The sequence below is a fragment of the Spermophilus citellus genome, assembly GCF_964194105.1.
Source record: "Spermophilus citellus genome assembly, chromosome: 9".
NCBI lineage: Eukaryota > Metazoa > Chordata > Mammalia > Rodentia > Sciuridae > Spermophilus > Spermophilus citellus.
Genome location: NC_138191.1, coordinates 113,090,384 through 113,116,537, shown reverse-complemented (window position 1 = coordinate 113,116,537; position 26,154 = coordinate 113,090,384). Strand labels below are relative to the sequence as shown.

Below are 26,154 nucleotides of genomic sequence, written 5' to 3'. Positions count from 1 at the left end.
TTATTAATACAGATTCTTATCTACTATAATTGCAGTAGTACAACTGCCAGTCTATTTTGGCAACTAGTTAAAAAATTTTTTTGTTTGTTTATTTGTTTGTTCTAATTTTGGCTAAGAATTTGTAGAACTGAAAGTATTTTAAGAGGATATTCATGCTAAGAATGTGCACTGAAATGAAAGCACTATGCCACTGGTTTTTTTTTTCCAACAGAAGTTTCACTGACCAACTGCGTAAAATCTCCAAGGATGCAGGAATGCCCATCCAGGGTCAGCCATGTTTCTGCAAGTACGCACAAGGTGCAGACAGCGTGGAGCCCATGTTTAAACATCTGAAAATGACATATGTGGGCCTACAGCTGATAGTTGTTATCTTGCCGGGAAAGACACCAGTATATGGTATGGATCACTTTAATGCTGAATGAGGGATGATTTCAAGTAGTAGGTGTGACAGTCAGGATAAGCTAGGTAGGGCTAGCTAGGTCACAAAAAATCTCAAACTCTTCGTGGTTCAAAAGAAGAAAATTGTGGGTAGGGGTATACTCAAAGGTAGAGCCCTTGCCTAACATTCACAAGGCCCTTTCTTGCTTCTGCTTTGTATCTATTGAAGGTAGATGGTGACTTCTGCTCCTTGCCATCATGTCATACCCACTCTGGGACCCAGATTGGCAGAGCAGTCACTATTTGGAATGTTGCTAGCCCTCCACTCTCTTTTCTGTTTGCATCTCCTTGGCCATAACCAACCATATGGGGGACAGGAGGACAGGTGGGGATGTGGGCAAGAAATGCAGTACAATCCTGTCACGGCCTAGAAAACTGGGAGAACTGGAATGTGTGATGAAAAGCACTTAGAAATATTAGAGTGGGGATGAGGAGGGGGCGGAGCCTGCCACTTCCAGAAGAGGATCTGCTTAGTTTGTATCTATTATAACAGTGATACAAAGTTCTTTTGGTTATCATGGAAGTAAAGGTTGTAGGAGCCACTGACCAGCCCTTAGACTTTATAAAACTGTCTTCATCCCTGTCTGTGTTTGCTTCTTTTGTTACTTTCTGTTTATCCCTAGTGTTGGGAGTGGGGAGCAGAAAAGTAAAATTCAAAGGGCTGGGAGGGAGAAACAAGTGGGAGGAGATTGATTCCTTTGCCAGAGCAGTTATGTGGGAGAAGAAACCTCAAGGGACTGAGCAAGTGGTGGCAGACAGCACCAAAGAATAAGGGAAGCAGGCTGGCATCAAGGCCTGCAAGAAGGAGAAGAGGAGCCTGGAGAACCAATCCAAGGGAGGCCTACCTTGGAGGATGAGCAGATGAAATGACCATCTACTCCAGTGCTAAACATCTTAGCACTATTTGCAGTATATAATAGTTGCTCTGTTAATGTTAATGTGTGGGGTCTTTTACTCTTGGTAAAGGAAATTAATTAAAATAATTAACTTATTTTTGTAGCGGAGGTAAAACGTGTTGGAGATACCCTTCTAGGTATGGCCACACAGTGTGTCCAGGTGAAAAATGTAGTGAAGACCTCACCCCAAACCCTTTCCAATCTTTGCCTGAAGATAAATGCAAAGCTTGGAGGAATTAACAATGTACTTGTACCTCATCAAAGGTAAGATTCTAACTTCTGTTTTTTCTACATTTGCTTAACATCTAACTTACATAATTTATGGTAAAGCCTAGGTATCTCAAATATGCATCTTGATTATTATTTGTTTTATATGTGTACACTCATGTACCATCCACAACCCAGTTATGATGTAGAACATTTCCAGCACCGAGTTAGGCTTCCTCTGGCCCCTCCAAATAGATGAGGAGTGTAGATCAGTGTTAGAGTACTTGCCTAGAACACTTGAGGCCCTGAGTTCAATCTCCAGCATCACCAACGAAAAGCAAAACAGAACAAAATAGATGTCCCCTCCGCAAAGGTAACCACTATTTTGACCTCTATCATCATAGATTAGTTTTGCCTAATTTTGACCTTGATATAAACAGACTCATATAGTATGTATTATATTGTGTATCTTCTTTTTCTCCATGTTATTATCTATGAGATTCATTTATGTTGTTGCATTTCACAGTAGTTCATTCTTTCTCATTGCTGTGCATTATTTCATTATATGAATAACTCACAAGATTTCATCTGTATGGAAGATATTCTTATACATTTATTGTATAATTTTACATTTTTTGGTGGGTGTGAGCATTATTTCTTTTGTGTGAATTCCAGGTATGAGATTGCTGAGTTATAGAGAATACAGTTATAGAGAATATTTATGTTTTGCATCAATAGATACAATCAAGTACTTTTCCAAGTTTCTATACCGATTTACTTCCCACTGAGAGTTCTAGTTGCTTCATACCAACACAGGGAATTATCAGTTCTTTTGTGAATCTTTTTCACTAATACATCTTTGTGGTTTATGGAATATAAGTCCTTTCTAGGATATATGTATACATAATGTCTTTTCCTATTCTGTGTTTTGCCTTTTCACTCTGCTAAATAGTTACTTTTTTTTTCTTTTTTTCTTTTTATTTTTTGGTAATAGTGAATATTGCATCCAGGGCCTCAGGCATAGTAGGGAAGTGCTCTATCTTTGAGGTATAGTCTCATCCTTTTAAAAAAATTTTATCTTAAAACCAGCTGCAGTGACAGACACATACCTTTAATCCCAGGTACTCTGAAGACTGAGACAGGGGGATTGCAAAATGAGGCCTAGTACATTGAGGCCTGCCTCCTGTACTAGTCAAGAGCTCTGATACTGAGCTACATTCCCAACTTCTATAAACTTTAATGGAGCTGAGTTTATTTTAATTTTTTTTTCCAGTTCTGGGGATTGAACCCAAGGCCTAATGCATGGTAGACAAGTACTTTACCACTGAAGTACATCCTCAGTCCTGCTCAACTTTCTTTTTAATATTTATTTTTTAGTTGTAGTTGGACACAGTATCTTTATTTTATTTATTTTTATGTGGTGCTGAGGATCGAACCCAGGGCCTCACACATGCTAGGCGAGCGCTCTACCGCTGAACCACAGCCTCCCTGATCAACTTTTTTATGTCCTGTTAAGTAACCTCGCTTGAGGGCTGGGGCTATATATAACTCAGTGGTAGAGCATTTGCCTAGCATGCACAGGCTGTGGGTTTGATCCCTGGTACCTTTAAATAAAGAAGGAACCTTGCCTGTTTAACCCCAGTGGCTTTTTGTTTAAATTTGAATTTTTCAGACCCATTCTGGAGTAACCAAATGCCAAAGCAAGACAGAGATATTATAAGCAAAGTACTGGCTAAAAGTTAGGAGATTAGCCAGGCATGGTTGTGCACACATGGAATCCCAGTGGCTTGGGAGGCTAAGGCAGGAGAATCATGAGTTCAAGGCCAGCCTTAGCAACTTAGCAAGGCCTTAGAAATTCAATGAGACCCTGTCTCTAAATAAAAGGGGGGGGGGGCTGGGGTTATAGCTCAGTGATAGAGCACTTGCCTAGCATGTGTGAGGCACTGGGTTTGATTCTCATTGCTGCATATAAATAAATAAAAATAAAGGTCCTTTGACAACTAAAATAATTTTTTTTTAAAAGGAGATTTGAGTATTGGTGCCCGTATGAACTTTTTTCGTTCGTTCTTTTTTGTATTGCTAGGGATCAAACCTAGACCCTCACATATACCAGCATCTTTCAAGATAATAATATCTGCCTTATCAAATCTAAAATATTGTTTTTAATGTGAAATCCTATATGTGAAAATGATTTGAAAAGTTAAATTTAGGACTGTAGCATTAGTCATTGCTGCATTTGAAAAGAGGGTGTGATGTTGAGTGATTTGTACTTATGCAATCTTATCACAATTCTCATTTCTGTTCTTGAGTGAAACATCTGGGTAAATAAATCTTTTTTGAAACATTGGTGATGAGGCATACAGGTCATAGGGAAAGAACCTAAGATCACTTAATTTTTACTTCGTTCTTTTGAGATAATACAGTGGCTTAGAGTGCAAACTTTGGTGTCGATTTCTTGGGTTTGTATTCCTAAGTCTGTGATCTTGGGCACATTCTCTATTCTCTTATGTCTCATCTTTTTTTTAAATCTAGAAAATAGAGAAAAATTTTACCTCTTTCATAGAATTGTTGTGAAGACTAAATGAGTTAATACAGGTAGAAGCAGGGTAGCTCTCACATAATATACACGAGCTGATACTATGTTGTTCATATACATGGCACATATGTTTGTTGTTATTAATTGTTCAATGCTGAGCCTGTGTTTCCTGATGATAGGGAAATAAACAGCACACAGCCTCTGTCTTCATGGAATCTCATCTTTAATACCTGTTACATGAGATTGTTAGATTTGGGATGCTTCCTAGATGAAGAATGAATACTCACAGTCCCAAATCCTATATTTAAGAATTTTAAAACTTCATATCATATTTTTTCTCCCCCCTCCTCCTTCTTTTGGCTAGCTTTAACCAGAGAAACATGCAAGCCATTTTTTTTCCTTGATTCCTTAGATAGAGAAATCAGTGCCAAATAAATGAGTTCATTCTTTCGATAAATATTTATTCAGTGCCAAGTATGAGCTAAAGCAGTGTTCTAGGCACTAGGAAATAACAGTGACCAAAACGAAACAAGACATCATTCTAAACCCTTATAGCGCTTACATTCACAGGCGTGTACAGACAAAAAGATAAAATAAATAAGTGAAAATATATAGTATAAGTGATAAACATTATGGAGAAAAATAAAACCAAGAAAAAGATAGGCTTGATTCTGTTCCTGAGTTGCACATTTTAAAGAGAATTGAGGTTTGGGTACTTTTATGTTCTCTCCTCGTAGGCACAGATTCTCTCTTAAGATTATATCTATGATCATGATAATGATACAGTTTTTCGAGACCCAAACATTTTCACCCGTATGTCTGAGTGGCGCTGTTTCCTTGATTCTGAGCAGGCCCTCGGTGTTCCAGCAACCTGTCATCTTCCTGGGAGCAGATGTCACTCACCCTCCAGCGGGAGATGGGAAGAAGCCCTCCATAGCGGCCGTGGTGGGCAGTATGGATGGCCACCCCAGCAGGTATTGCGCCACGGTTCGGGTGCAGACTTCCCGGCAGGAGATCTCCCAAGAGCTCCTCTACAGTCAGGAGGTCATCCAGGACCTCACTAACATGGTTCGAGAACTTCTGATCCAGTTCTACAAATCCACGCGCTTCAAACCCACTCGCATCATCTATTACCGCGGAGGGGTATCCGAGGGACAAATGAAACAGGTACTCTCATTAGCCCATTGTTGCCATCTGGAGCTTCTAGGAATCTAAAGGGGCTTCCTCCCATGGGCTCCTCAGTAAATCAGCTCTGAGAGATACTCTCTGAGACATGATTCCATTTCTGTCTCCTAGGTAGCTTGGCCGGAATTAATAGCGATTCGAAAGGCATGTATCAGTTTGGAGGAAGATTATCGGCCAGGAATAACATATATTGTGGTGCAAAAGAGACATCACACAAGACTGTTCTGTGCAGATAAAACAGAAAGGGTAAGAAGACGGTAGTGTAAAGTTTCATTATCTGACTCTGTGGCAAGGGAATCTGGTTTTGGTTTTGGTTTTGGTTTTGGTTCTGGTTCTGGAGATTGAAACTAGGGCCTTGTGCACACTAAGCATCCTGCTCTACCACCCACTGCCCCTGAATGCCTCCTTCTCCCTCCCTCCCTTCCTTCGCACTACTAGGTATTAAACCCAGGGTGGTTCTACCACATCCCCAACCCTTTTTTTTTTTTTTTTTTCTGAGACAAGATCTCTCTAAATTGTCCAAGCTGGTCTTGAATTTCTGATTCTCCTACCTCAGCCTCCTACCCCACAGAATTGCTGTGGGGTGGGCTGGGGATGTGGCTCAAGCGGTAGCGCGCTCGCCTGGCATGCGTGCGGCCCGGGTTCGATCCTCAGCACCACGTACAAACAAAGATGTTGTGTCCGCCGATAATTAAAAAATAAATATTAAAATTCTCTCTCTCCCTCTTAAAAAAAAAAAAAAAAGAATAGCTGTGGGGTACAAGACTGTGCCATCACTTCCAGCCAGATCTGAAGTGGGCATATTTATATTTATTTCCCTCAAAAGCACAAGTACCTAATAATAATTTAATAAACATAGTAATTGCAGTTGAGTTTACCTGGCTAATTCTGAATGGTACAAATTTCAGGAATGAATTTTCTTTTGTGTGATAGAAATGCTGTCTTCTAGAGCTTTATTGGGGAAGAGGAGTAAGAAACACACCAAGTACATTAGGGTGACAAAGATAAACTTAAGGGGGAGTTTATCTGTTTGAACTTCATTGCCATTTGCTATTTTTTACTGCCAATGCCTGGACCACAGTTGGAAGTAAAGAATTTCTCTTCCTGGGACTGGGTTGTAAGTCAGTGCTAGAGCACTTACCTAGCATGTATGAGGCACTGGGTTCAATACTCAGCACCACATAAAAAGTAAATAAATTCAATAAACGTCTATCAACAACTAAAAAATATTTTTAAAAGTTTTCTCCCCAAACTATTTTATATCAGTGTAGAGAATTCCTTATTTTAGCATATAGTTTTAAAATTGGTACAAGAGGGCTGGGGTTGTACCTCAAGGTGGAGCGCGTACCTTGCACATGTGAGGTACTGGGTTCAATCCTCAGCACCATAAAAATAAATAAATAAAATAAATGTGTCCATCTACAACTAAAAACTATTTTTTAAAAATTGGTACAAAAGTCTTATTATGTTGCCCAGGTTCGTCTTGAACTCATGAGATCAAGTGATCCTCCTGCCTCAGCCTTTTGACTAGCTGTGACTATGGTCCTGAAGCACTGTGCCCCCACAATTTTGCTTCTTTGATATTTTATGACATTACCTCATTTTGTCCAGACCCTCCCTGATCCATCCCCAAGAGATCAGACCTTTTCATTGCCTAATCATGAAATCTGGTTGGCCACATTCCCACTATTTTCTAGTACACCCTTTGCTTCTTGTCTAATCCAAGAATGAGGTGTTTCTTTTTGTCTCTTTTCTTTCTTTATTTCCCCCCTTCCCCTTCCTCCTCCTCCTTCTCCTTCTTTTTTTAAAATTCTTACAGGCTAGGCAAATGCTCTACCACTGAGCTACATCCCCAGCCCTTTTCATTTTATTTTGAGACAGAGTCTTAACTAAGTTGCTCTTGTGATCCTCCTACCTCAGCCTCCTAAGTAGCTGGGATTACAAATGTGAACCACCACACCCCACTTGTTTTTATTTCTGAATCTTTAAAGAACCAAGGTTGGCTGGGTATGATGGCACACACCTATAATCCCAGTGGCTCAGGAGGCTGAGGCAGGAGGGTGGTGAGTTCAAAGCCAGCCTCAGCAAAAGTGAGACACTGAGCAACTCAGTGAGACCCTTTCTCTAAATAAAATACAAAATAGGGCTGGGGATGTGGCTCAGTGGTCAAATGCTCCTGAGTTCAATCCCCAGTACCCCCATCCAATTAGAAAATTTTAAAAAGTAATAGAGAGCAAAGTTTTTTTTTTCTCTCTCTCTGTGGGCCTACCAATCAGTTTAAATTAAAAATATTGTCTTGCCAGGTGCAGTGGCACGGGCCTTAATCCCAGTGACTTAGGAGGCTGAGGCAGGGGAATGGCCAAATTCAAGGCCAGCCTCAGCAATTTAGGAAGATGCTCAACAACTTAGTGAGACCCTGTCTCAAAATAAAAAAGGGCTGGGGATGGGGCACAGTGGTAAAACACCCCTGGGTTCAATCTCCAGTACCAAAAATAAAAAATAAAGGGGCTAGGAATGGAGCTCAGTGTTAGAAGGCTCCTGAGTTCAGTCTCCAGTACCTTAAAAATAAATAAATAAAATAAAAATGTTGTCTTGTAAATTTCCCAAACTCTGACTTAACAGGACTTTTTAGATTTTGCTAAAACTTTGTTAATACAAATTTTCTGAACACTTACCTGAATGCTGGGCACAAAGTATCCTGCCACCCATCCTCAACAGCTGTGGTCACCTCTCCACACTTCTATGAACTTGCTGTCCTTGTAGCCTTAGGACTTTCCAAAATCCTAGACTATTTCCTACTTCTGTTCTTTACCATCCGGTGTCACTAAACTCCTTGCAATACTGATAGTTGCAGTTCTTGGTTTACTTCATATCACTGATCCTTACCAACATTTCCAGTTCTCTAAACTTGCCTCTTGCCATCTCTAAATCTGAATTAGTTCACTTGACATTTTCTTTGCTTCTACTCTCTAGCTGACAAGAGTTACTGGAGGGAAAATAATTTGTTCAATCATGAACCATATTATAAGTACATGATAACAAATTGCAAATCTCAGTCAGGCCTTAGATTCTGTAATTTTAAAATGTATACTATTCTCCCTAGCATATGTTCCAAACCTTTATATTTTTTTTCAAGTCCCCTACCTACCCATGTTGTCTTCACTGTCAACTAAGTCCTACCTTCTATTTCCCCAGAAAATAAGATCTGGAAGATGTGAGTGTTCACAGATGGCTCTTTTCTAATTTAGTTAAATTTTGTGTTTTGTTTTTGTTGTTTTGTGGTGCTGCAGATCAAACCCAGGACCTAGTGCATGCTAGGCAAGAGTTCTACCACCAAGCCACATCCCTGTCCCAAATCTTCTGCTTTCTTATCTTCTTCTAACATCCCAGGCTAATTCTCCATCTTTATTTTTGGGTTTTCTTTTTTCTTTCTTTCTTTCCTTTTTTTTTTTTTTTTTTTTTTTTTTGGTACCAGGGATTCAGGGGCACTCTACCACTAAGTAACATCCCTGGCCCTATTTTGTAGTTTATTAGAGACAGAGACTCACTGAGTTGCTCAGTGCCTCGGTGTTGCTGAGGCTGGCTTTGAACTCATGATCCTCCTGTCTCAGCCTCCCAAGCCACTGGGATTACAGCCACCACACCGGTTCCATCTTTGCTTTTGACCCTAATTCTTTCTGCGTTCTCTAGAGACTCACTTCATTAGTGACCCCTTCTGTTTTTAGAATTTCAGTCTTTCTCATCCTGTGACCTCTTTTTCACCCTATACACTTGCCCCTGCCTTCCTCGATTCTTCCATTAAACATCCCTTCACTCTGCTTCTCCCTTAGTCTACCTGATACCTTATTTTTCTTTCTTTCTTTCTTTCACGGCTTAACTTTTTGCAAAACCAATCACTTGGCTTTCTGTCCTTACCTGCTCTCATCAGACTTCAATTCTCTAGACTGACTTCAATTTCAGGAAGTCCAGAGATCAAGAGGTGTTCCCTCCCTCAGTGACTTGCTCATCTCTAAGGGGGTCAGATTCCCTCACTGACCTCTTCTTAGAACTTCACACAAAGTTTGCCTCCTTTGGACTTAGCAGTCTGTCTAGGTTTGCTCCCCACCTTGTAATCAGGTTTCCTCTGACTCTTCTTCCTCCTGTGTCCATGAAACACTGCTGCTTCCTGGCATTTTATACTTCTCTCTTCTCAACTTCAACTCTCTCTTTAGTCTCATCCCCTTTTCTAGGCTCATTTATTTTCTTATCAATTCCTAAATCTGTATTTCCTGCCCCCAAACACTCTATGCAACTCCTGATCTGTATTTCCAATTATCTACCAGACATATTCACTTAGATGCTTTATAGGCATTGAATCAGCCAAGACAACCTAGACTGTGCAGCAGTAACAACAACAACAAAACAATCTTACAGGCTTACCAAGATTTATTTCTTGCTTACATTACACATTCACTGGTTGTGCTACAGCTGTGACCCTGCTGTCCTCCCTTCAGAACCCAGGCTGGCAGAGACGCATGTATCTGGAACATAGCCAATCATCGTGGCAGAGGGGAAAAAAGATACGTGACAAGCCATGTGTGGCTCTTAAAGCTTCTGCCCAGTAGTAACACATTTCAGGACACATTTTCTCTGCCAAAGCAAGTCACATGGCCCCTCCTGAGATAATTGGGTGCGGATGTCTAATCTTTCCCCAGGGAGGGGCACAAGAATATTTGGCACCAGCGATATAACCTACCCCAGGCATTTCAAGCAAAACACGTCTAAACCTTCCACTTACTGTTTCATCTCCATCCACAACCTCTTTCTCCTCTAGTTTTTCTTTTATTCTGTTACTTGGCATCACTGTGTATCAAATCGGCCAAGCTGGAAAGCTCATAGCTGAGTGTAAATTGTTCTCCTCCCTTGTTGTCCCCATGTCCAGTAGGTCAAATAGCCCTCTGTGTTCTACTCGAAGTTCTCTCATCTCAGTTTTTCCTCTTGTGTATCCCTGCTGCCCTAGGCAGAACTTGTCTGTCTCGTAGGAGGCTCCTACCAGTCTCCCTGTCTCCATTTCTCCTTCACAAGTGTCTTCTCCACCCTGCTGTCAGGGCTAGGTTTTTATTTTTTATTTTATTTTATTTTTTTAAAGAGAGAGAGAGAGAATTTTTAATATTTATTTTTAGTTATCAGCGGACACAACATCTTTGTTTGTATGTGGTGCTGAGGATCGAACCCAGGCCGCATGCATGCCAGGCGAGTGCGTTACAGCTTGAGCCACATCCCCAGCCCAGGGCTAGGTTTTTAAAACACAGATCTTACTGTGCCACTCCACTACTCAGAACTCTTCAAGCATTCCACCATTGCTTACAAACACTTTCCTCTGCTGTTTTTCCAAGGGAGCCAAAACAAACCTCTTTTGCCATGACTTCATATCCCTCCCATTTTCCATATTCACTGCACATTCTTTTTTGTGTGTGTGGCATTGTAGACTGCACCTAGGGCTTCACACATGCTAGGAAAGCCCTCTGCCACTGAGCTACATACCTGGCCCTTTTTATTTTTACTTTTGAGACAAGATCTCACTAAGGAGCACAGGCTGGCTTCAAAATTGTAATCCTTGGGGCTGGGATTGTGGCTCAGTGGTAGAGCGCTTGACTAGCATGGGTGGGACCCAAGTTTGATCCTCAGCAACAAATAAAAATGAAGGCATTGTGTTATGTCCATCTACACCCCAAAAATAAATATTTTTTAAAAAAATCTTAATCCTTCCTCAGCCTCCAGAGCAGCTGGGATTACAGGTGTGGGCCACCATGCCCAGCTACGGTGTGCATTCTTATCCTTGGGATGACTATATCCATTCCAATCTTGTAATTATTTTGATTAAGGTATAAAACACACACAGTAAAACTTACTGCATTTAGAGAATAGTTTTGGCTTAATGTATAGTTTTGACGTGCCTGTCATTCTGTCACCACCACCACAGTAAAGATTTATAAATCTCAAAAAATTATCACCTGCCCTTTTGAAGTCATCCTTTCCATTATCCTTAATCCCTGGCAACTACTGATATGAATTTTGTCCTATAACTTCACCTTTTCCAGAATGTCATGTAACTAAAACCACATAGCCTTTGATAAGACTGTCTTCTTTTAGGTAACATAATGCATTTGAGATTCATCTAAGTTACTGTGTATATGAGTAATGTGTTTCTTTTTATTGCTGAGTAGTATTTCATTATATGGACAAGCCACAGTTTATCTGTTTCTTGTTTTAGGGATACCTGGAGTGGTTGGAGTCTTTGTTCCACCTTTCTTTTCAACTCCTACTTATCCTAAAAGGCATGGCTCAACTATTCTCTCCCCCAGATTTTCCTAGTGCTTTACACATGCCCTTATCACATTGCATTACAGTGCTTGCATTGCATATTACTTTAAGGAAGGCAAGTTCATTAGTTCTTTCTGCCTCTGGCTCTCATCCCCAACATCTGCTGCAGAGCCTAGCACATGGGTGCTCAAGCAATAATTGTTGAATTGAATGTGCCTGAATTCCCTTTTCCCCAAGATACCACCTCTTTCGGTAGAACTTAAAAAAATTTTGAAGAGGCTCTATGTGAAGTAATTTTGGGAAATTTTTATCATCTTCTTAAATATTATACTTTAAGAATGCTTCTGAAAAATTATACAGTAGAAAAGCCCCCTATCTTTTTCTGTGCTGGGGATTAAACCCAGGATCTCACACGTGCCAGCCAAGTAACTTGTCCCTGAGCTACAACCCTATAGCTAAAAAGGAAAACTTTTTAAACTTTGGTTTAACCCTCACGAGGCTGAGGCAGGAGAATTGCATGTTTAAGGCCAGCCTTGACAACTTACCAAGACACTGACTCAAAATAAAAATTAAAAAGGGCTTGGGGATACAGCTCAGAGGTAGAGCACTTACCTAGCATTTGCAAGACCCTGGTTTCAATTCACAGTACTGCCAAAATAAATAAATAAATAAACATTAGGCACAGTAAGAGATTAACAACAACTACTACTGAATAAAATAGAACCCTATACTGTAATTAAAGTTATGTGAATGTGGTCTCTTTCTTTCTCTCTCTAAAAATATCTTAATCCCTCATTGTACTTTAGTACTATTTTTGGATCCTGGTTGACTTTAGATAACTGAAATTGTGGAAAGCAGAACCTGGGATAAGGGGGAACTACCATAACTCAGTTATACTACCTTTGGTACCCAAGTTTACACATGAATTTGATGGAAGGAGGTTTTTCTTTTCTTCTTTTTTAAAAATATTTTTTAGTTACACATGGACACAATATCTTTATTTTGTTTATTCATTTTTATGTGGTGCTGAGGATTGAACCCAGTGCCTCACACATGTGAGGCAAGCACTCTGCCACTGAGCCACAACCCCAGCCCAGAAGGAGGTTTTTCTATACTCAGAATTATTACATGCATTGTTGTATGATCTTTAACCCAAGGTCACAGCAGTTAAAAATGGAGCCAACGAAACTCCCATCAGATTTGTACCTCTATGTTAAATACACTTCCTCATGTTGAACTCTGCTATACAGCTGAAGAGGGTAACCAAATAGCAAGATTTAATTCCATTCCTTATAAATGCATGTCTGAATGTTCCTGCTCTGCTTTTCTAGAAGTTTGATTTTAGAAAAACTAAAATCAAACTTCTAGAAAAGTTTGGCCATAGAAAAACCTTAGAATCTTAGAAACACAAAAGATCATCTCTAATTTCTTAGCTGATTATATTAAGGCAGAGAGATATGCTTTATTCAAGATGTATAGTAGCAAGGCTAAGCCTAGATCTGAAACTGATTTCTTAATCCCCATTTCAGTACTCTCTTCCTGAAAGAGTGACTTCTTTTAGTGATCCCATGTAAGTATTAGTTTTGTTGAACCTGGTCAATCAGTTGAAAGATTCCTTCATCTTAACTTTTACTAAAAAATTGTGGATTTTTGTTTTAATTTTTTCCCAAGTAAGGTATGAAACTGATTTTTTTCCTCAAGAAACTTATCCATAATTTTCTTTTGTTTTTGTTTTGCCACTGGAAATTGAACCCAGGGAGGCTTTACCGTTTAGCTATGTCTCCAGTTCTCTTTACTTAAAAAAAAAAAAAAAATATATATATATATATATATATATATATATACATGTATTTCCTTTTTTAGTTGTTAATAGAATTTTATTTTTATTTGTTCATATGTGGTGCTGAGAATCGAACCCAGTGCCTCACAATTGCTAGGCAAGGGCTCCACCACTGAGCTAGAACCCCAGCCTTCTTTTCTTTTTTTTTTTTTTTAATTGATTTTATTTTTTATTTATTTGTTAAACTAATTTTATTTTTTTAATATTTATTTTTTAGGTGTAGATGGACACAACACAATCCTTTTATTTTTATGTGGCGCTGAGGATTGAACCCCGTCCCACCCGTGCTAGGCGGGTGCTCTACCGCTGAGCCACAATCCAGCCCTGATTTTATTTTTTAAATACATGATAGTGGAATGCATTACAATTCTTTTTTTTTTAATTTCAATATTTATTTATTTAGTTTTCGGCAGACACAACATCTTTGTTTGTATGTGGTGCTAGGGATTGAACCCGGGCCGCACCATGCCAGGCGAGCGCTACCGCTTGAGCCACATCCCCACCCTACAATTCTTATTATACATATAGAGCACAACTTTTCATGTCTCTGTTTGTATATAAAGTATATTCACACCAATTCATGTCTTCATACATGTACTTTGGATAATGATGTCCATCACATTCCACCATCATTGTTAATCCCCTGTCTCCTCTCTTCCCTTCCCACCCCTCTGCCCTATATAGAGTTCGTCTATTCCTCCCATGCTCCCCCTCCCTACCCCACTATGAGTCAGACTCCTTATATCAGAGAAAACATTTGGCATTTGTTTTTTGGGGATTGGCTAACTTCACTTAGCATTATCTTCAGCTCCATCCATTTACCTGAAAATGCCATGATTTTTTTCTCTTTTATTGCTGAGTAATATTCCATTGTGTATATATGCCACATTTTTTAATCCATTCATCTACTGAAGGCCATCTAGGTTGATTCCACAGTTTTAGCTATTGTGAATTGTGCTGCTATAAACATTGATGTGCCCAGCCCTCTTTTTACTTTTTAAGACAGGGTTGCTGAGCTGGCCTCTAACTTGCAATTCTCCTTCCTCAGCTTCCCAAGTAGAATAGGTGTGTGCCACCATGACCAGCATTATCCCTCTTGAATGTTAAATTTTTCCCCCCAGTGCAGGAGATGGAACTCATGACCTTGCATGTGCTGGGCAACTGCTCTACTACAGAGCTACATCTCTAGCCCTTAAATACTCATTTTCCTTCCTCTGGGAAGATATCAGCATGTCATTTATAAATAGATGACAGTATGAAGCACAGAGCCATAGGTAAACTAATTTTTTGTCTAGACTTCCCTAGAGAGACCCTGGATAGGTATTTGTGTCAGAAAATACTTCAGGATGAATGATTGGGTTAAGAGAAATGTGGGTGGAATTCAACATCTTGGACTAAACTGTTTTTCAGGACTCCACTTAAGAGCAGTTTATCAACATGTTACCAATTAACACATCAAAGAAGAAAATGGCCTGGGCATAGCTTTCTGACTAATTACTTTTTTTATATTTAGGTGGGGAAAAGTGGCAATGTACCAGCAGGCACTACGGTGGATAGTACCATCACACATCCATCTGAGTTTGACTTTTACCTTTGTAGTCATGCAGGAATTCAGGTAATTTGAAAGCTGATTCAGATCATTGGCCTGATTGGAAGATGTTTGCAAAATTTAGCAACTAGCTTGAGTAGACTTGTTATTAAATATTATGCTTAACTTTTTAATACTTATATTCTAAAATTGTTATCTTTTGATCTGGGTATCTGCTTGTAGGTGTGCTAGGGAGTAATACTTCTGAGTATGAGGATTAGGTTTCAGTTTTCCTCTCAAGTAGTCCACCTATGTTAGAAATACATTAATCCTAAAACTCTCTCTCCAGGGAACCAGCCGCCCTTCACATTACCAGGTCTTGTGGGATGACAACTGCTTCACTGCAGATGAGCTCCAGCTACTGACTTATCAGCTGTGTCACACCTATGTGAGGTGCACACGCTCAGTCTCTATTCCAGCCCCTGCATATTATGCCCGGCTAGTAGCATTTAGGGCGAGGTATCATCTGGTGGATAAAGATCATGACAGGCAAGTTTCTCAGGCACAATAAAATCTTTTTCTATTTTACCAGCATGTTAAAAAAATGAGCTACTACAGAAAACTCTGAAAGATTTAAGTTTCCTTTTAGGGCTTAAATTGCACAGAAGAAATAAATTTGCCTAAGCCTCTGAGAGCTCATAGTATAACTTCTGGTCCAAGAAGTGCTCAGTCTTGTTTATACTTGTATTGTGTCTCTACAGGAGTCTGATTTGGAGCTGCCTGTGGGTTTCCCATATAGCAAATACATTTCAGTTCTGATTAGGTCCTGAGTAACCTCCAACAGTACCCAGCACAGTGCTCCTATCAGAGCAATCACAAGCCTGTGGATTCTACTTCATGTAAGGGGGTTCCCTGACTAGATCACTTTAAAAAAATTTTTTTTTAGTTGTTGATAGACTTTTATTTATTTGTATGCTGAGAATCGAAACCAAAGCCTCACATATGCCAGGCAAGTGCTCTACTGCTGAGCCCCAACCCCAGCCCTGACTAGTTCACTTTGTTTTTGGTACCCTCTGGAAGAATGCACCAGAGTGAACCTGGGTGTCTGTAGGAGTGGAGCCAGACCTTCTCACCCCCAAATAGGGATCCCAAGAGAATCAGACATTTTGACCTGTTACTGAGCTACTATTAAATAGCTAAACAAGCCCTTTGCATTAATTTTCTTTTCCAAATGACCATCTGTGAAGTGTAGCCCTTTCTGGGCTCTCCCCCAAGTCTGAATTCAGCTGCTAAATAGTAGACATTCCACTGCAAGTCTATTTCTGTAAGGGTTGAAAATACACTATTATGGAAAATGCCCAGCTGTGGCTTTGTACCTTTCATTCTGTAATATACATTCATTCATTCAACACATTTATTAGGTATTGACTGTGTGCCTGGTACTCTGCTAGGGGCTAGAAATACCAAGATGAGTAAGACAGGCTTCCTGTCTATGGGGATTTTATATTTCAGTGTGGGAGACATACAGGCAAATATAGAAGTGCAGACAGTCTGAATCAATATAGATAAAAGTGCAATAGGAGATTTATAGCTAGTTGAGTATATAGCTGGATTTGGCTCTATGAAGAAGAGAGAAGGATTCTTCCAGGCAGTGAGAACAATGGGCATAAAGGAGAGAAATCAAGTGACATGTTTGTCTGGAGCATATTAAGGGGAAACAGCAAGCCTGAGGCTGGAAAAGTATGTTAGAGTAAGATTGTCTTGTTAAATGTAAAAAGGTCTTCCTGGGATAGAATACACAGGATTTAACAGTATTGAGTATGAGTGGCAGAGGAGAGGATAAAATAAAAGATGAAAGATTTTGGACCTAAATGATAAGGATAATAATGTGAAGAGAAGTTAGAAGAGAGCTCTTTTTATCACATGATATTCTTAAGGAGTATATTTACAAGTTGTTGGTTACCCCCCCCCAAAAAAAAAAAAATTTCAGAGGCCTCTCTACTTGTCCAAGGTTGTGTAGCTAGGAGGGGAAAGCAAGAAAAGATGGCTGTGCAGTAACATTTGCAGTGTCTACTATGTTCCAGCACTGTGCTAGGCACAGAGATTCATTCATTCAACCGTTATTGAGACTATATTATGTGGTAAGCCTTACAGATACAGTGGTGAGTAAAATGGACAAAGTTCTTACTTTCTTTGAATTTACATTCCCGTGGATAAAGAAATAATTACTCAGTTAATAATTTCATTTCAATTGTGTTTAGTACCCTAAAATAAAAGTACAGGATTCTATAAAACCATATTCCAGAATATCCTGACCTGGACTTAAGAGGCAGGAAAGATTACTATGTAGAAAATGACATGTAACCAAATGAAGCCTAGTAGGAATTAACCAGACACAATGGTCATAGAAGTCCTTATATAGGTATCATTAAAGATTTGATTCTTATAGACATTATTTTATTTAATTATTGTAACCACTCATTAAATAAGTTGCATTACATTTTTTTCAGTTGATGTTTAGAGAGACATAAATTATTAAAGAAACCCCAGGCTTGAACCTAAGATCTTCTTTGATCCAGTATCATTTGTGCTGTTTGAAACAGGTGAAGTTTGAAGCACTGTTCTGTCATATGTGTTTTTTTTTTTTCCTTTATTCTCGTTACAGCGCGGAAGGCAGTCATGTGTCAGGACAGAGCAACGGCCGGGATCCTCAGGCCTTGGCTAAGGCTGTGCAGATTCACCATGATACCCAGCACACAATGTATTTTGCCTGAGAGTCTCAGAAAAAAAGAACTCAACCAGTTTGGTACCCCATACAGCCTCAAAATGTTTCAAATGCCTACCGCCTCTAGATAGAGCCAAGTTGACTTCAGTTGGTCTTCTACCAGCAGTTCGGAATAGTTGCACTGAATCTATACTTTGCAGCACTGTCTGATGCATCAACAAATTGAGCCATTTTTTTAAAGTAATAGATACTCATAGATTATCTTTTCTGATGCACTGGACAGAATTTTTACCTCAATGTGCAAAGGCTGATCAGCCTGACTTTCTAAAGGACTTTACAAGAAAGGTTTCTATGGAATATTTTGCTAGCTGTGGTGTTCACCGCATCCCTCTAGTCTTATAAGAGAAGATTGTCCCTTTTTTTCTGTGTTTATTGAGTGGGGTGTATGCATAAGTGGGAAAGAAAAACCAAACAAACTACTTCAGTTCAGTGTAACTAATTGGATGAGCCCATAGACTTTTTAATGGAGATTTCTGACTTTACCACTGTAAATGCCTTTAACGAGCATTAATTTTTGAAAGTTTTACAGAGTTTTATTAGTTTTACTACTTTATCTTATTGATCTCTGCAGACTTGTGCTGGTGCAAGTATAGACTGCTAGGCAATTGCACTATATTTGGCTGCAGATTCAAACAGGCACTTCTCTTATTCAGTTGACTTTAATGAATGTGTGACATAAACAGATGAAATGCATGTCACAGTGACAGATAATACTGCCATGGAAAAAGTACATGTTTCTCTCTATTTGAAAAAAAATTAGCTTTTAGTTATTTTTCCAAGTTTTCAAAAGTGCCCATTTTATGCTGCTGTGGTGTGATTTGTTAGATCTAAATGATTTTTAAACTTTTCTCATAGAAAGTTAACTTTGGCAATAAACATTTTTTAAGGTCCCTCCTCTTCTTCCCCCAATGATGTAGTTTTCTAGATGAGATTTCGGTATGATTTTATCAGCTATTTCTTATATATCATAATCTGGCAATTTCTGAAACCAGTCAGAAAAGACATATATTTCCATGCCTTTTGAAAGAATTGTTTTTTACTTGTTTTATAGTCAGAATCGGTGTCCTGTCATTTTGTTCTAAAATAAGCTAGAACCAGGATGCTTCCTTATTGGATAGGGTTTGCCAGTGATGTTGCACTTGCAAAAAAAAAGTACCAGCATTGAACATTTTTTCCTGGAAATCAAGTTTATTTACACAATTACTTGCAGTGCATTTTTTTTCCTTTTTCTTTCTCTTTCAACCTGAAATGTACTTGGGTTTTCCTTCCTTTTATTCAACTAAAACTGTGTAGAAAAGGTTGATTTTTCTGAAGATTCTGGAATCCACTCACAGGGAGACAGGATTCCTTTCTTGCCCAAAAAAGGGAGTTGATCTAAAGCAAGCATCAATTAAAATGTAAGGGAAAATATATTCTGTATTTAGTGTAGATAATACTTTGTAATGGACGACAGTTACATAGAGTCTTGTTAGTTCCAGCCAGTGTTTCCCAGCCCACATTTTACTGATTGATTTATTCTCCATCCTGGAACCACTGGAGTGAGAGATTAAGGGCCCTGGAGGAGCCATACTCCATTGGCTGAGGAAGATGCTGGGGGAAGAGACAGACACAATGTGGTGAAAACAATTTTGCCGCTTGTCTGGAAACTGCTGGTGGGAAACACTGGATCAGATGGTGAAGGATGTTTGCTTGAACTCATTAGTTGGTCCAAATCTCTTAAACTGGCCTTCTCAAAATCCCAGCAATATAAAGCACTGTTTTTCTTCAGTCTTTTAAACAAGCTTGTAAATACATTGAAGTTTACATTTCCATGTACTGTTGCTCAGCGGTGCCACCAGTGTTTGCTGAGACTGGTCTCTGAATGAGAGTTTTATAATGTCTATCAAGTCCTATAGCTCATTACCATGAGTGCAGATGTCCTTAATCTCTGCAGATAGTGGGAAGAAAGCAAGTTCTGTGACTGAAGCACAACATAGGCAGGAGAGAAGAGATGGCAGATGTTAATTTCTTAAGATTTTTCCTTTTTTGCAAATACCTCACTTGGTTAATACAAATCAGGACATGTTGGTGAGGGGCTGGCTGCTGCTTTTATTCACACTTGTTCAGGGAGAGCACAGAAAATACTCTTCAGCATGGCCGCTCTGGACCCAAGAGGAGGAAAAAAATGGAAGCTTTTTAGGAGAAGAAGGACTCTTGGTGGCTGACTGGCTGGCCAGCAGGCACTACACCTGCACTTGAGTGCCTCGGGCTTGCTTCTTAAAAAACGCACAGAACGCTCACCATCTCCTGGCATCTACGGAGCAGGGAGCAAGGCCGAGTGCCCAGAAGCCCTGATACGCTTGCCTGCAGTTGGGCTGTATGCTCAACCTTGAACTATACCTTTTGTAGACCTCAGTCAGTCCTAGTACACTGGGGCCAATCAGTGTGGTGGTGGAGGAAAAGCCGGGAGGCCTATTTTTATAGGAAAACAGTACCAGTAAGGGTGCAATGCTGTCATTTTGGACAAAAAGAAGTAGGATTATTGGGAAAAACTTGCTGAGGGGTGAATCTTTAAAAGATAATTACTGCACAATCAGAATTGCAGCAATTCCATTGCAAGCAAGTCTGAATGCATAGTTTTAATTTAATTTGGCTTGACGAGCCAATAGGTAAACCCCCTTGGGACTGACTGAATCGTTATGCATGTGTCAATCAATGGGAGGTGTGCATTCTCTAGAAGTAGTGTTAGGCTGTTTGGTTTTTTAAAAATGCAGCCTGTTTAGGCTCTGTCATGTGGTGTGAAAGATTTAAATGTAGCAATGCTAAAGAGTAACAATTTGAGGATAAGGAGCAGGACATTAAGAGAGTGGTGAAGACCCAAATGTTGAACTAATTATGTTTTGTTGTTGTTATTGTTAGCTGTTATAAAGCGAACCAGCTGGTGTAATGCAGCCAGCATTCTGGGCAGGCAGAACATATTCATTCTTACTGTAAATTCTATTTGCTGCTTCCAAAGGTGATGATTTACATGCAGACATGTTCTATATAGTTTGTATTTTAGGATCTGGTGCCCAGCCTATATCAGAGCTTACCTATCTGGCTGAGTTACCTACCCCTTCCCATGGGCAAAGGTTTAACAAAGCTCACCCTCTCCACCCTGTCCTAGCAACCCTTTATGGTGTGCTGTAAGGTTTTCTTGCTCAATAGCAAGGTGGTTACTCTGCTTTCATTTTAAGAAGGTGGAGGCTGAGGGCATTGTATCAATACTGCTTCAACTCCAAGAATTTTTCCTTGTAAAATTAAAGGAAAGAGCTTGTTATCTACCAATTAACCATTTTCTTATCCCTTGCTATTGACATATTCATGCTCTTTCATGTCTAGTGGCTGAAAATGTTTGCATTGGTTCATTTGACTAATGGTGTGATTTTTGTTCCTCTACTGTTAGACTTGTAATGTTTTAAAATGTATTTTATTAAATTTGGACTGGATGTATGTCTCTAGCAATACGAGGTACTTTCTAAGCTATTAAGGGAGGGGTTGTATCCCCATGTGGAGATAAAATAATGGTTGTTTAAATTTGCAAATTTTTTTTTTTGGCCTGCAGGGATATTTTGTGTTCATGTGTCCAAAAAAAAAAAAAAAAAGGGAATAAATTGGCATTCTTGTGCCAAAAGTTGTTTTTCTTGTCAGTTTTCTAATAACTATGGAGTACACTGTATGGCAACATACATGTTGCTTTTTAAAACCAATTTCCTCAGCTTGAGAAATTCGACAAAGAAGAAAAATGGGAAAACTTTGTTTTGAACTTCTGGGTCACCGTATTTTAGGAATTGCTATATGAGAATTTTAGAAGAGTTTCTCAGCAACATTTCACAAATGGAAACTTTTATGATTCATCAGAATTCTGGATTCAGCTTTCAATGAGAAGATCTATTTCAGTGAGGCCTTAAGAAAAATTTAAGTCCCAAGACAGGGCGGTGTCCACATACTTACATTTAAAATACTAAGTTCTCCAGGAAGTTTTCTAAATCCAACCAACCTGGGGTTTTCCAGTCTTATGTCTTTTTTTTTAATTTAATTAATTTACTTATTTATTTTGAGATAGGGCCTCACGATGTTACCCAGTCTGACCTAGAAATCTCTGCCCTCCTGCCTCAGACTCTCAAATAACATGTGCCACTGTGCCTAGTTCATTTCTTTTTGGAATTCATTACCAGCAAAAAACCCTTTTGCTAAGTCATGGTAAGGAAATGTAGGAATTTTCAGATATGGCCCTTACTCTCATGGAACTTTACAGTACCAGAAAAGAAAGACTTGCATATAACTAACTCTACTAGAAGGTGAGTTTTTCTTTTTTGTTTTTCTATCAGCACAATATTTCCTTCATATTTGTCACTTATCAAACATTTATCATGAACTCGGTACATGCCAAACTGTACTTAGGTTCTGGGAACACAGAAGAGCAAAATCTCATTTTTTATTTTCTTGTAGCATCGAACATAAGGTGCTCTACTGTTGAGCTATGTCCCCAGTCCTTTTTTCATTTTTTATATTGAGATAGGGTCTCACTAAGTTACCCAGGCTGGTGTCGAACTTGCCATCCTCCTGCTGTTCAAGTATCTAGGATTATAGGTGTGCACCACCACACCCTGCTGAAAAGAGTTCATGCTAGCCTTTTTCCAGCTGTGGTGCTACGGGCTGAGAAGCTCTCCTCTAAACTCCCAGCCGTGCAGTTAAACCACTCACTGCCGTCATTGCAAGTCTTTTGATGCAAGAAGACTGTCAGGATCATGGAGCATTGCAAGCATAGCTCATAACTGGGCTCAGCAAGGTTAACTGAGGTCTGCTGGAGATGTTCGAGCCACGTGTGCTGCAGTCCGTTCCTGGAGCCTTTTCTGATTCTATGCAAGAAGCTGTTTGCTGGCTGGACATCTGGTCCATGTGAAGGGTGGTGGTGATGTGGCCCAGATTTACACTATCAGTAAATTCATCTCCAAAGCTCTGGTGGTCTGTTACCAGAAATATGTGGATGAGGCTTCCAAAGAGGAGATCAAAGACATCTTCATCTAGCATGATGGGACATGACAAGTGGCTGCCCCTGTTGCTGTGAATCCAAAAAGTTAGGGGGCCCATCCTCCCTTCTAGAAATCCATGGGCTAGCCCATCACAAGGATCAGGATTCATCTTTGTAATAATGTAGAATTTTAAGGTTAAAAAAAAAGTTCATTCTAATATGACATGGGGTGGAGGAGGAAGCACTGAGATTAACAGTATTGGAGTGCCAAGTGTATGTCAGTCACTTTATGTTGACACACACACATATGTGTGTGTGTGTGTGTGTATTTATATATATATTTAGTTGTAGTTGGATACAATACCTTTTTTTAAAAAAATTTTATGTGGTGCTGAGGATCGAACCCAGCGCCCCGCATGTGCTAGGCGAGCACTCTACTGCTGAGCCACAACCCCAGCCTCTCTATTGACATCTTTAGTCCCACAACAGTTCTTTGAGTCCTGACAGTAGTATCCCCTTTTAAAGATAAGGAATCATGAGGCTAGAGGTATAGCTTGGAGATACAGCACGGGGCTCCCATGTGTGAAGCCCTGGGTTCAATGCCCAGCACCACCACCAACCCCCCAAAAAGAAAAGATCTGAAAGTATCCATTAGAATTTACAGCAGGAAAATTAGAGGTGACCCTGGGGAAAGCAATGTCTGTGCTGAAGGGGGCAGACCTTGACTTTAGAGATCTGAGGAAGCTATAGTACAGACCCTCTAGTTAGGGATAACAGGAAAGAATGACTTTCAATGTTAGCTGGAGTGGGAAGTAGTTCATTTTTCAGAATGGGAGAGATTTCAGCATATATATGCTGTGGGGAAGGAGCAAATAAAGAAGTAGAAATTGGAAATACTGGAAAGGAAAAAAAATGATAGAGGGAGAACTTGAAGGATATTAAAAGGGAAAGATCCAACACATAAGCAGAAAAACAGAGAAAAACAAAAGTGGGAGGAGGCTGTATGTCATAGCATTTTCTAACTTTTTTGAAGTATAATGTACATATAATAAAGTATCATAAGTTATCAGTTCAAATTTTCTCAAAGGAAAGACATTCATGTAATTCTTAGCCAAATTTAAAAACAGAAGCTTATCAGTGCTCCAGAAGGCCCCAGGACCACTAGAAGTGGTAAGATAGTCACTACCTGAACCTATTCTGCCTAAAGTTAATCACTCTCTTTTAAAAACAGTTTTAATGAGGTTAATTGATATATATAAAGCTGCACATATTTAATGTATACAATTTAGTAGATTTGAACGTACACCTGTGAAACAAATACTGCAGTCAAGATTATAAATATATCCTTCAATAGCCACAATTTTTTTTAAGGTACTGGGGATTGAACCTAGAGCCTGGTGCATGCTAAGGAAGTATTCTACCACCGAATTATATCCACAACCCTTTTAATTTTTTATTAAGAGTCTTGCAAAGTTGCCCAGATTGGTCTCAAACTTGTGATCCTCCTGCCTCATCCTCCTAAATTGCTGGGATTACCGTTCAGGCCTTTGTAGAATCCTCTCCCATTGAGTGCAAACAGGACTTGCAATTTGGTTTCTAACCAACAAAATATGGCAAAGGTGATGGAATGTCCCTGTGATTACATTGAGTTCTATGAGACACTCTGCCTTACTCACTCTGGAGTCTTTCCTCTCCCTGTCTTTCTCCTTGCTGGTCGTGTTAGAGAAACCCATGTGGCAAGGACTTGTGCGGAGGTTGTAGGAATTAAGGATGTCCTCCAGCTACCATCCAAGAAAAAAACAAGTTCCCAGTTACACAGCTGCAGAAAACTGAATGCTGCTAACAACCATGTGAGCTGGAAAGTGGATTCTTTCCCAGTCAAGGCTCCAGATGAAAACCAGTTCTGGCCTTTGACCACTTGCTTTTCAAAACAAGTTCCAGGTGAATTTAAAGTAGGTCATCTTTTCAACAATTGATGCTGGAAACAATTAAATAAAGCTAAACCTTTATTTCTCACCACACTAAAACATTAGCTCAAAATGTATCATAAACCTAAATGTAAAAGGTAAATATAAGAGTATCTTAGTGATCTTGAGTTTGATAAAGATTTTTAAAAATGTAACACAAAAGCATCAACTATGAAAGTAAAATATCAATACACTGGATTTCATCAAAATCATTTTTTGTTCTTCAAGAGACCTGTTAAAAGCTGGGCAAGGTGGCACACACCTGTAATCACAGCAACTCAAGTGGCTGATGAAGGAGGATCACAAGTTCAAAGCCAGCCTCAGCAATTTAAAGAGAAGCCCTGAGAAACTTAATGAGCTGTGTCTTAAAATAAAAAATAAAAAGGGCTGGGGACGATGGTTAAGTGTCCCTGGTTCAATCCCTAGTATAGAAATAAAAATTTAAAAAGTTATGCACTTCTAAGACCCAAACATTTTCCTCCTAGGTGTTTACCCAAGAGAAATTAAAATATCCAAAGACTTAGAGACAAATGTTCATAGCAGTTTTATTAGTAATGGTCCCAGAGTAAAAACTATCCATATATCCATCAACATGTGAAATACATAAATTGTCATGCTGTATATCCATACAATGGAATACTACTCAGCAATAAAAAGAAAGGAACTATTGATACACCCAAGGGTGAATCACAAAGTAAAGTAGCAAGTGAAAGAAGCCAGGCTCTCCTGCCGCGCAAAAATGTTCCGGTATGAAAACAAACCAATGGCAACAGAAAGTGTATCAGTGGTTGCAGAAGAGAGGAGGAGGAGGAGGAATAGGAAGCAAAGCGACAGAAGGAAACTTTAGGGGGCAATGTGTATGTTATTATCTTGATTGTGGTGGTGGTTGGTTGTGTGCACACTTATGGCAAAACTCATCAGATTGCACATTTTAAATACGTCCGGTTTACTGAGTGGCAATTACACAGCAATAGAATTTGTGGGGTTAGGGAAGAGTAGGAATTCTACATTTCTGTCGACCTAGTATCTCACAGTAAGGGTGGAGGGAGGGAGGTCGCGCATGCTCAGATCTTCCTCGGTGCTCACCAATCAGATACTTGTTGCGCGACGGGGCGGGGCTGGCGCGGAATGCAAACCTCGAGGACTCTATGCGAGCCCGCCCACCTAGCAAGTCCCTCTTGGTGCCCTAGGGTTCACAGGATTTTGTGGCTTTAATTCTGAGGGCACAGCGATTGAAGGACTCTGTGCAGGCAAGTGATTTAATCTGGAGTCAGAAACATTTTGAAGTTGCGTGGAAAATGGACTCAGGTGGGTGGGAAACGACCTCAAGGCAGGCTGAGGAGCTATATTATTATTATTATTAGGTGCCTGGGATTGAACTCAGGGGCACTCAACCACTTAGCCACATCTCCAGTCCTGTTTTGTATTTTTATTTAGACACAGGGTCTCACAGAGTTGCTTAGCGCCTCGCTGGTT

At 39.6% G+C, this 26,154-nt stretch overlaps 1 protein-coding gene across 2 annotated transcripts in view; it reads left to right on the top strand.

Moving 5' to 3' along the window:
• The window catches only part of LOC308655855 (protein argonaute-4), a 39,393-nt gene extending 18,020 nt beyond the window's left edge, over positions 1–21,373 (top strand). For both annotated transcript variants that reach the window (XM_081306195.1, XM_081306196.1), the window contains exons 12-18: positions 212–396; positions 1,439–1,598; positions 4,929–5,244; positions 5,374–5,508; positions 14,919–15,020; positions 15,283–15,482; positions 17,599–21,373. In XM_081306195.1, coding sequence (XP_081162321.1) covers positions 212–396; positions 1,439–1,598; positions 4,929–5,244; positions 5,374–5,508; positions 14,919–15,020; positions 15,283–15,482; positions 17,599–17,707 — 1,207 coding nt within the window. In that variant the 3' untranslated portion in view covers positions 17,708–21,373. The remainder of the gene's footprint in view (positions 1–211; positions 397–1,438; positions 1,599–4,928; positions 5,245–5,373; positions 5,509–14,918; positions 15,021–15,282; positions 15,483–17,598) is intronic.
• Positions 21,374–26,154: the final 4,781 nt, after the last annotated feature.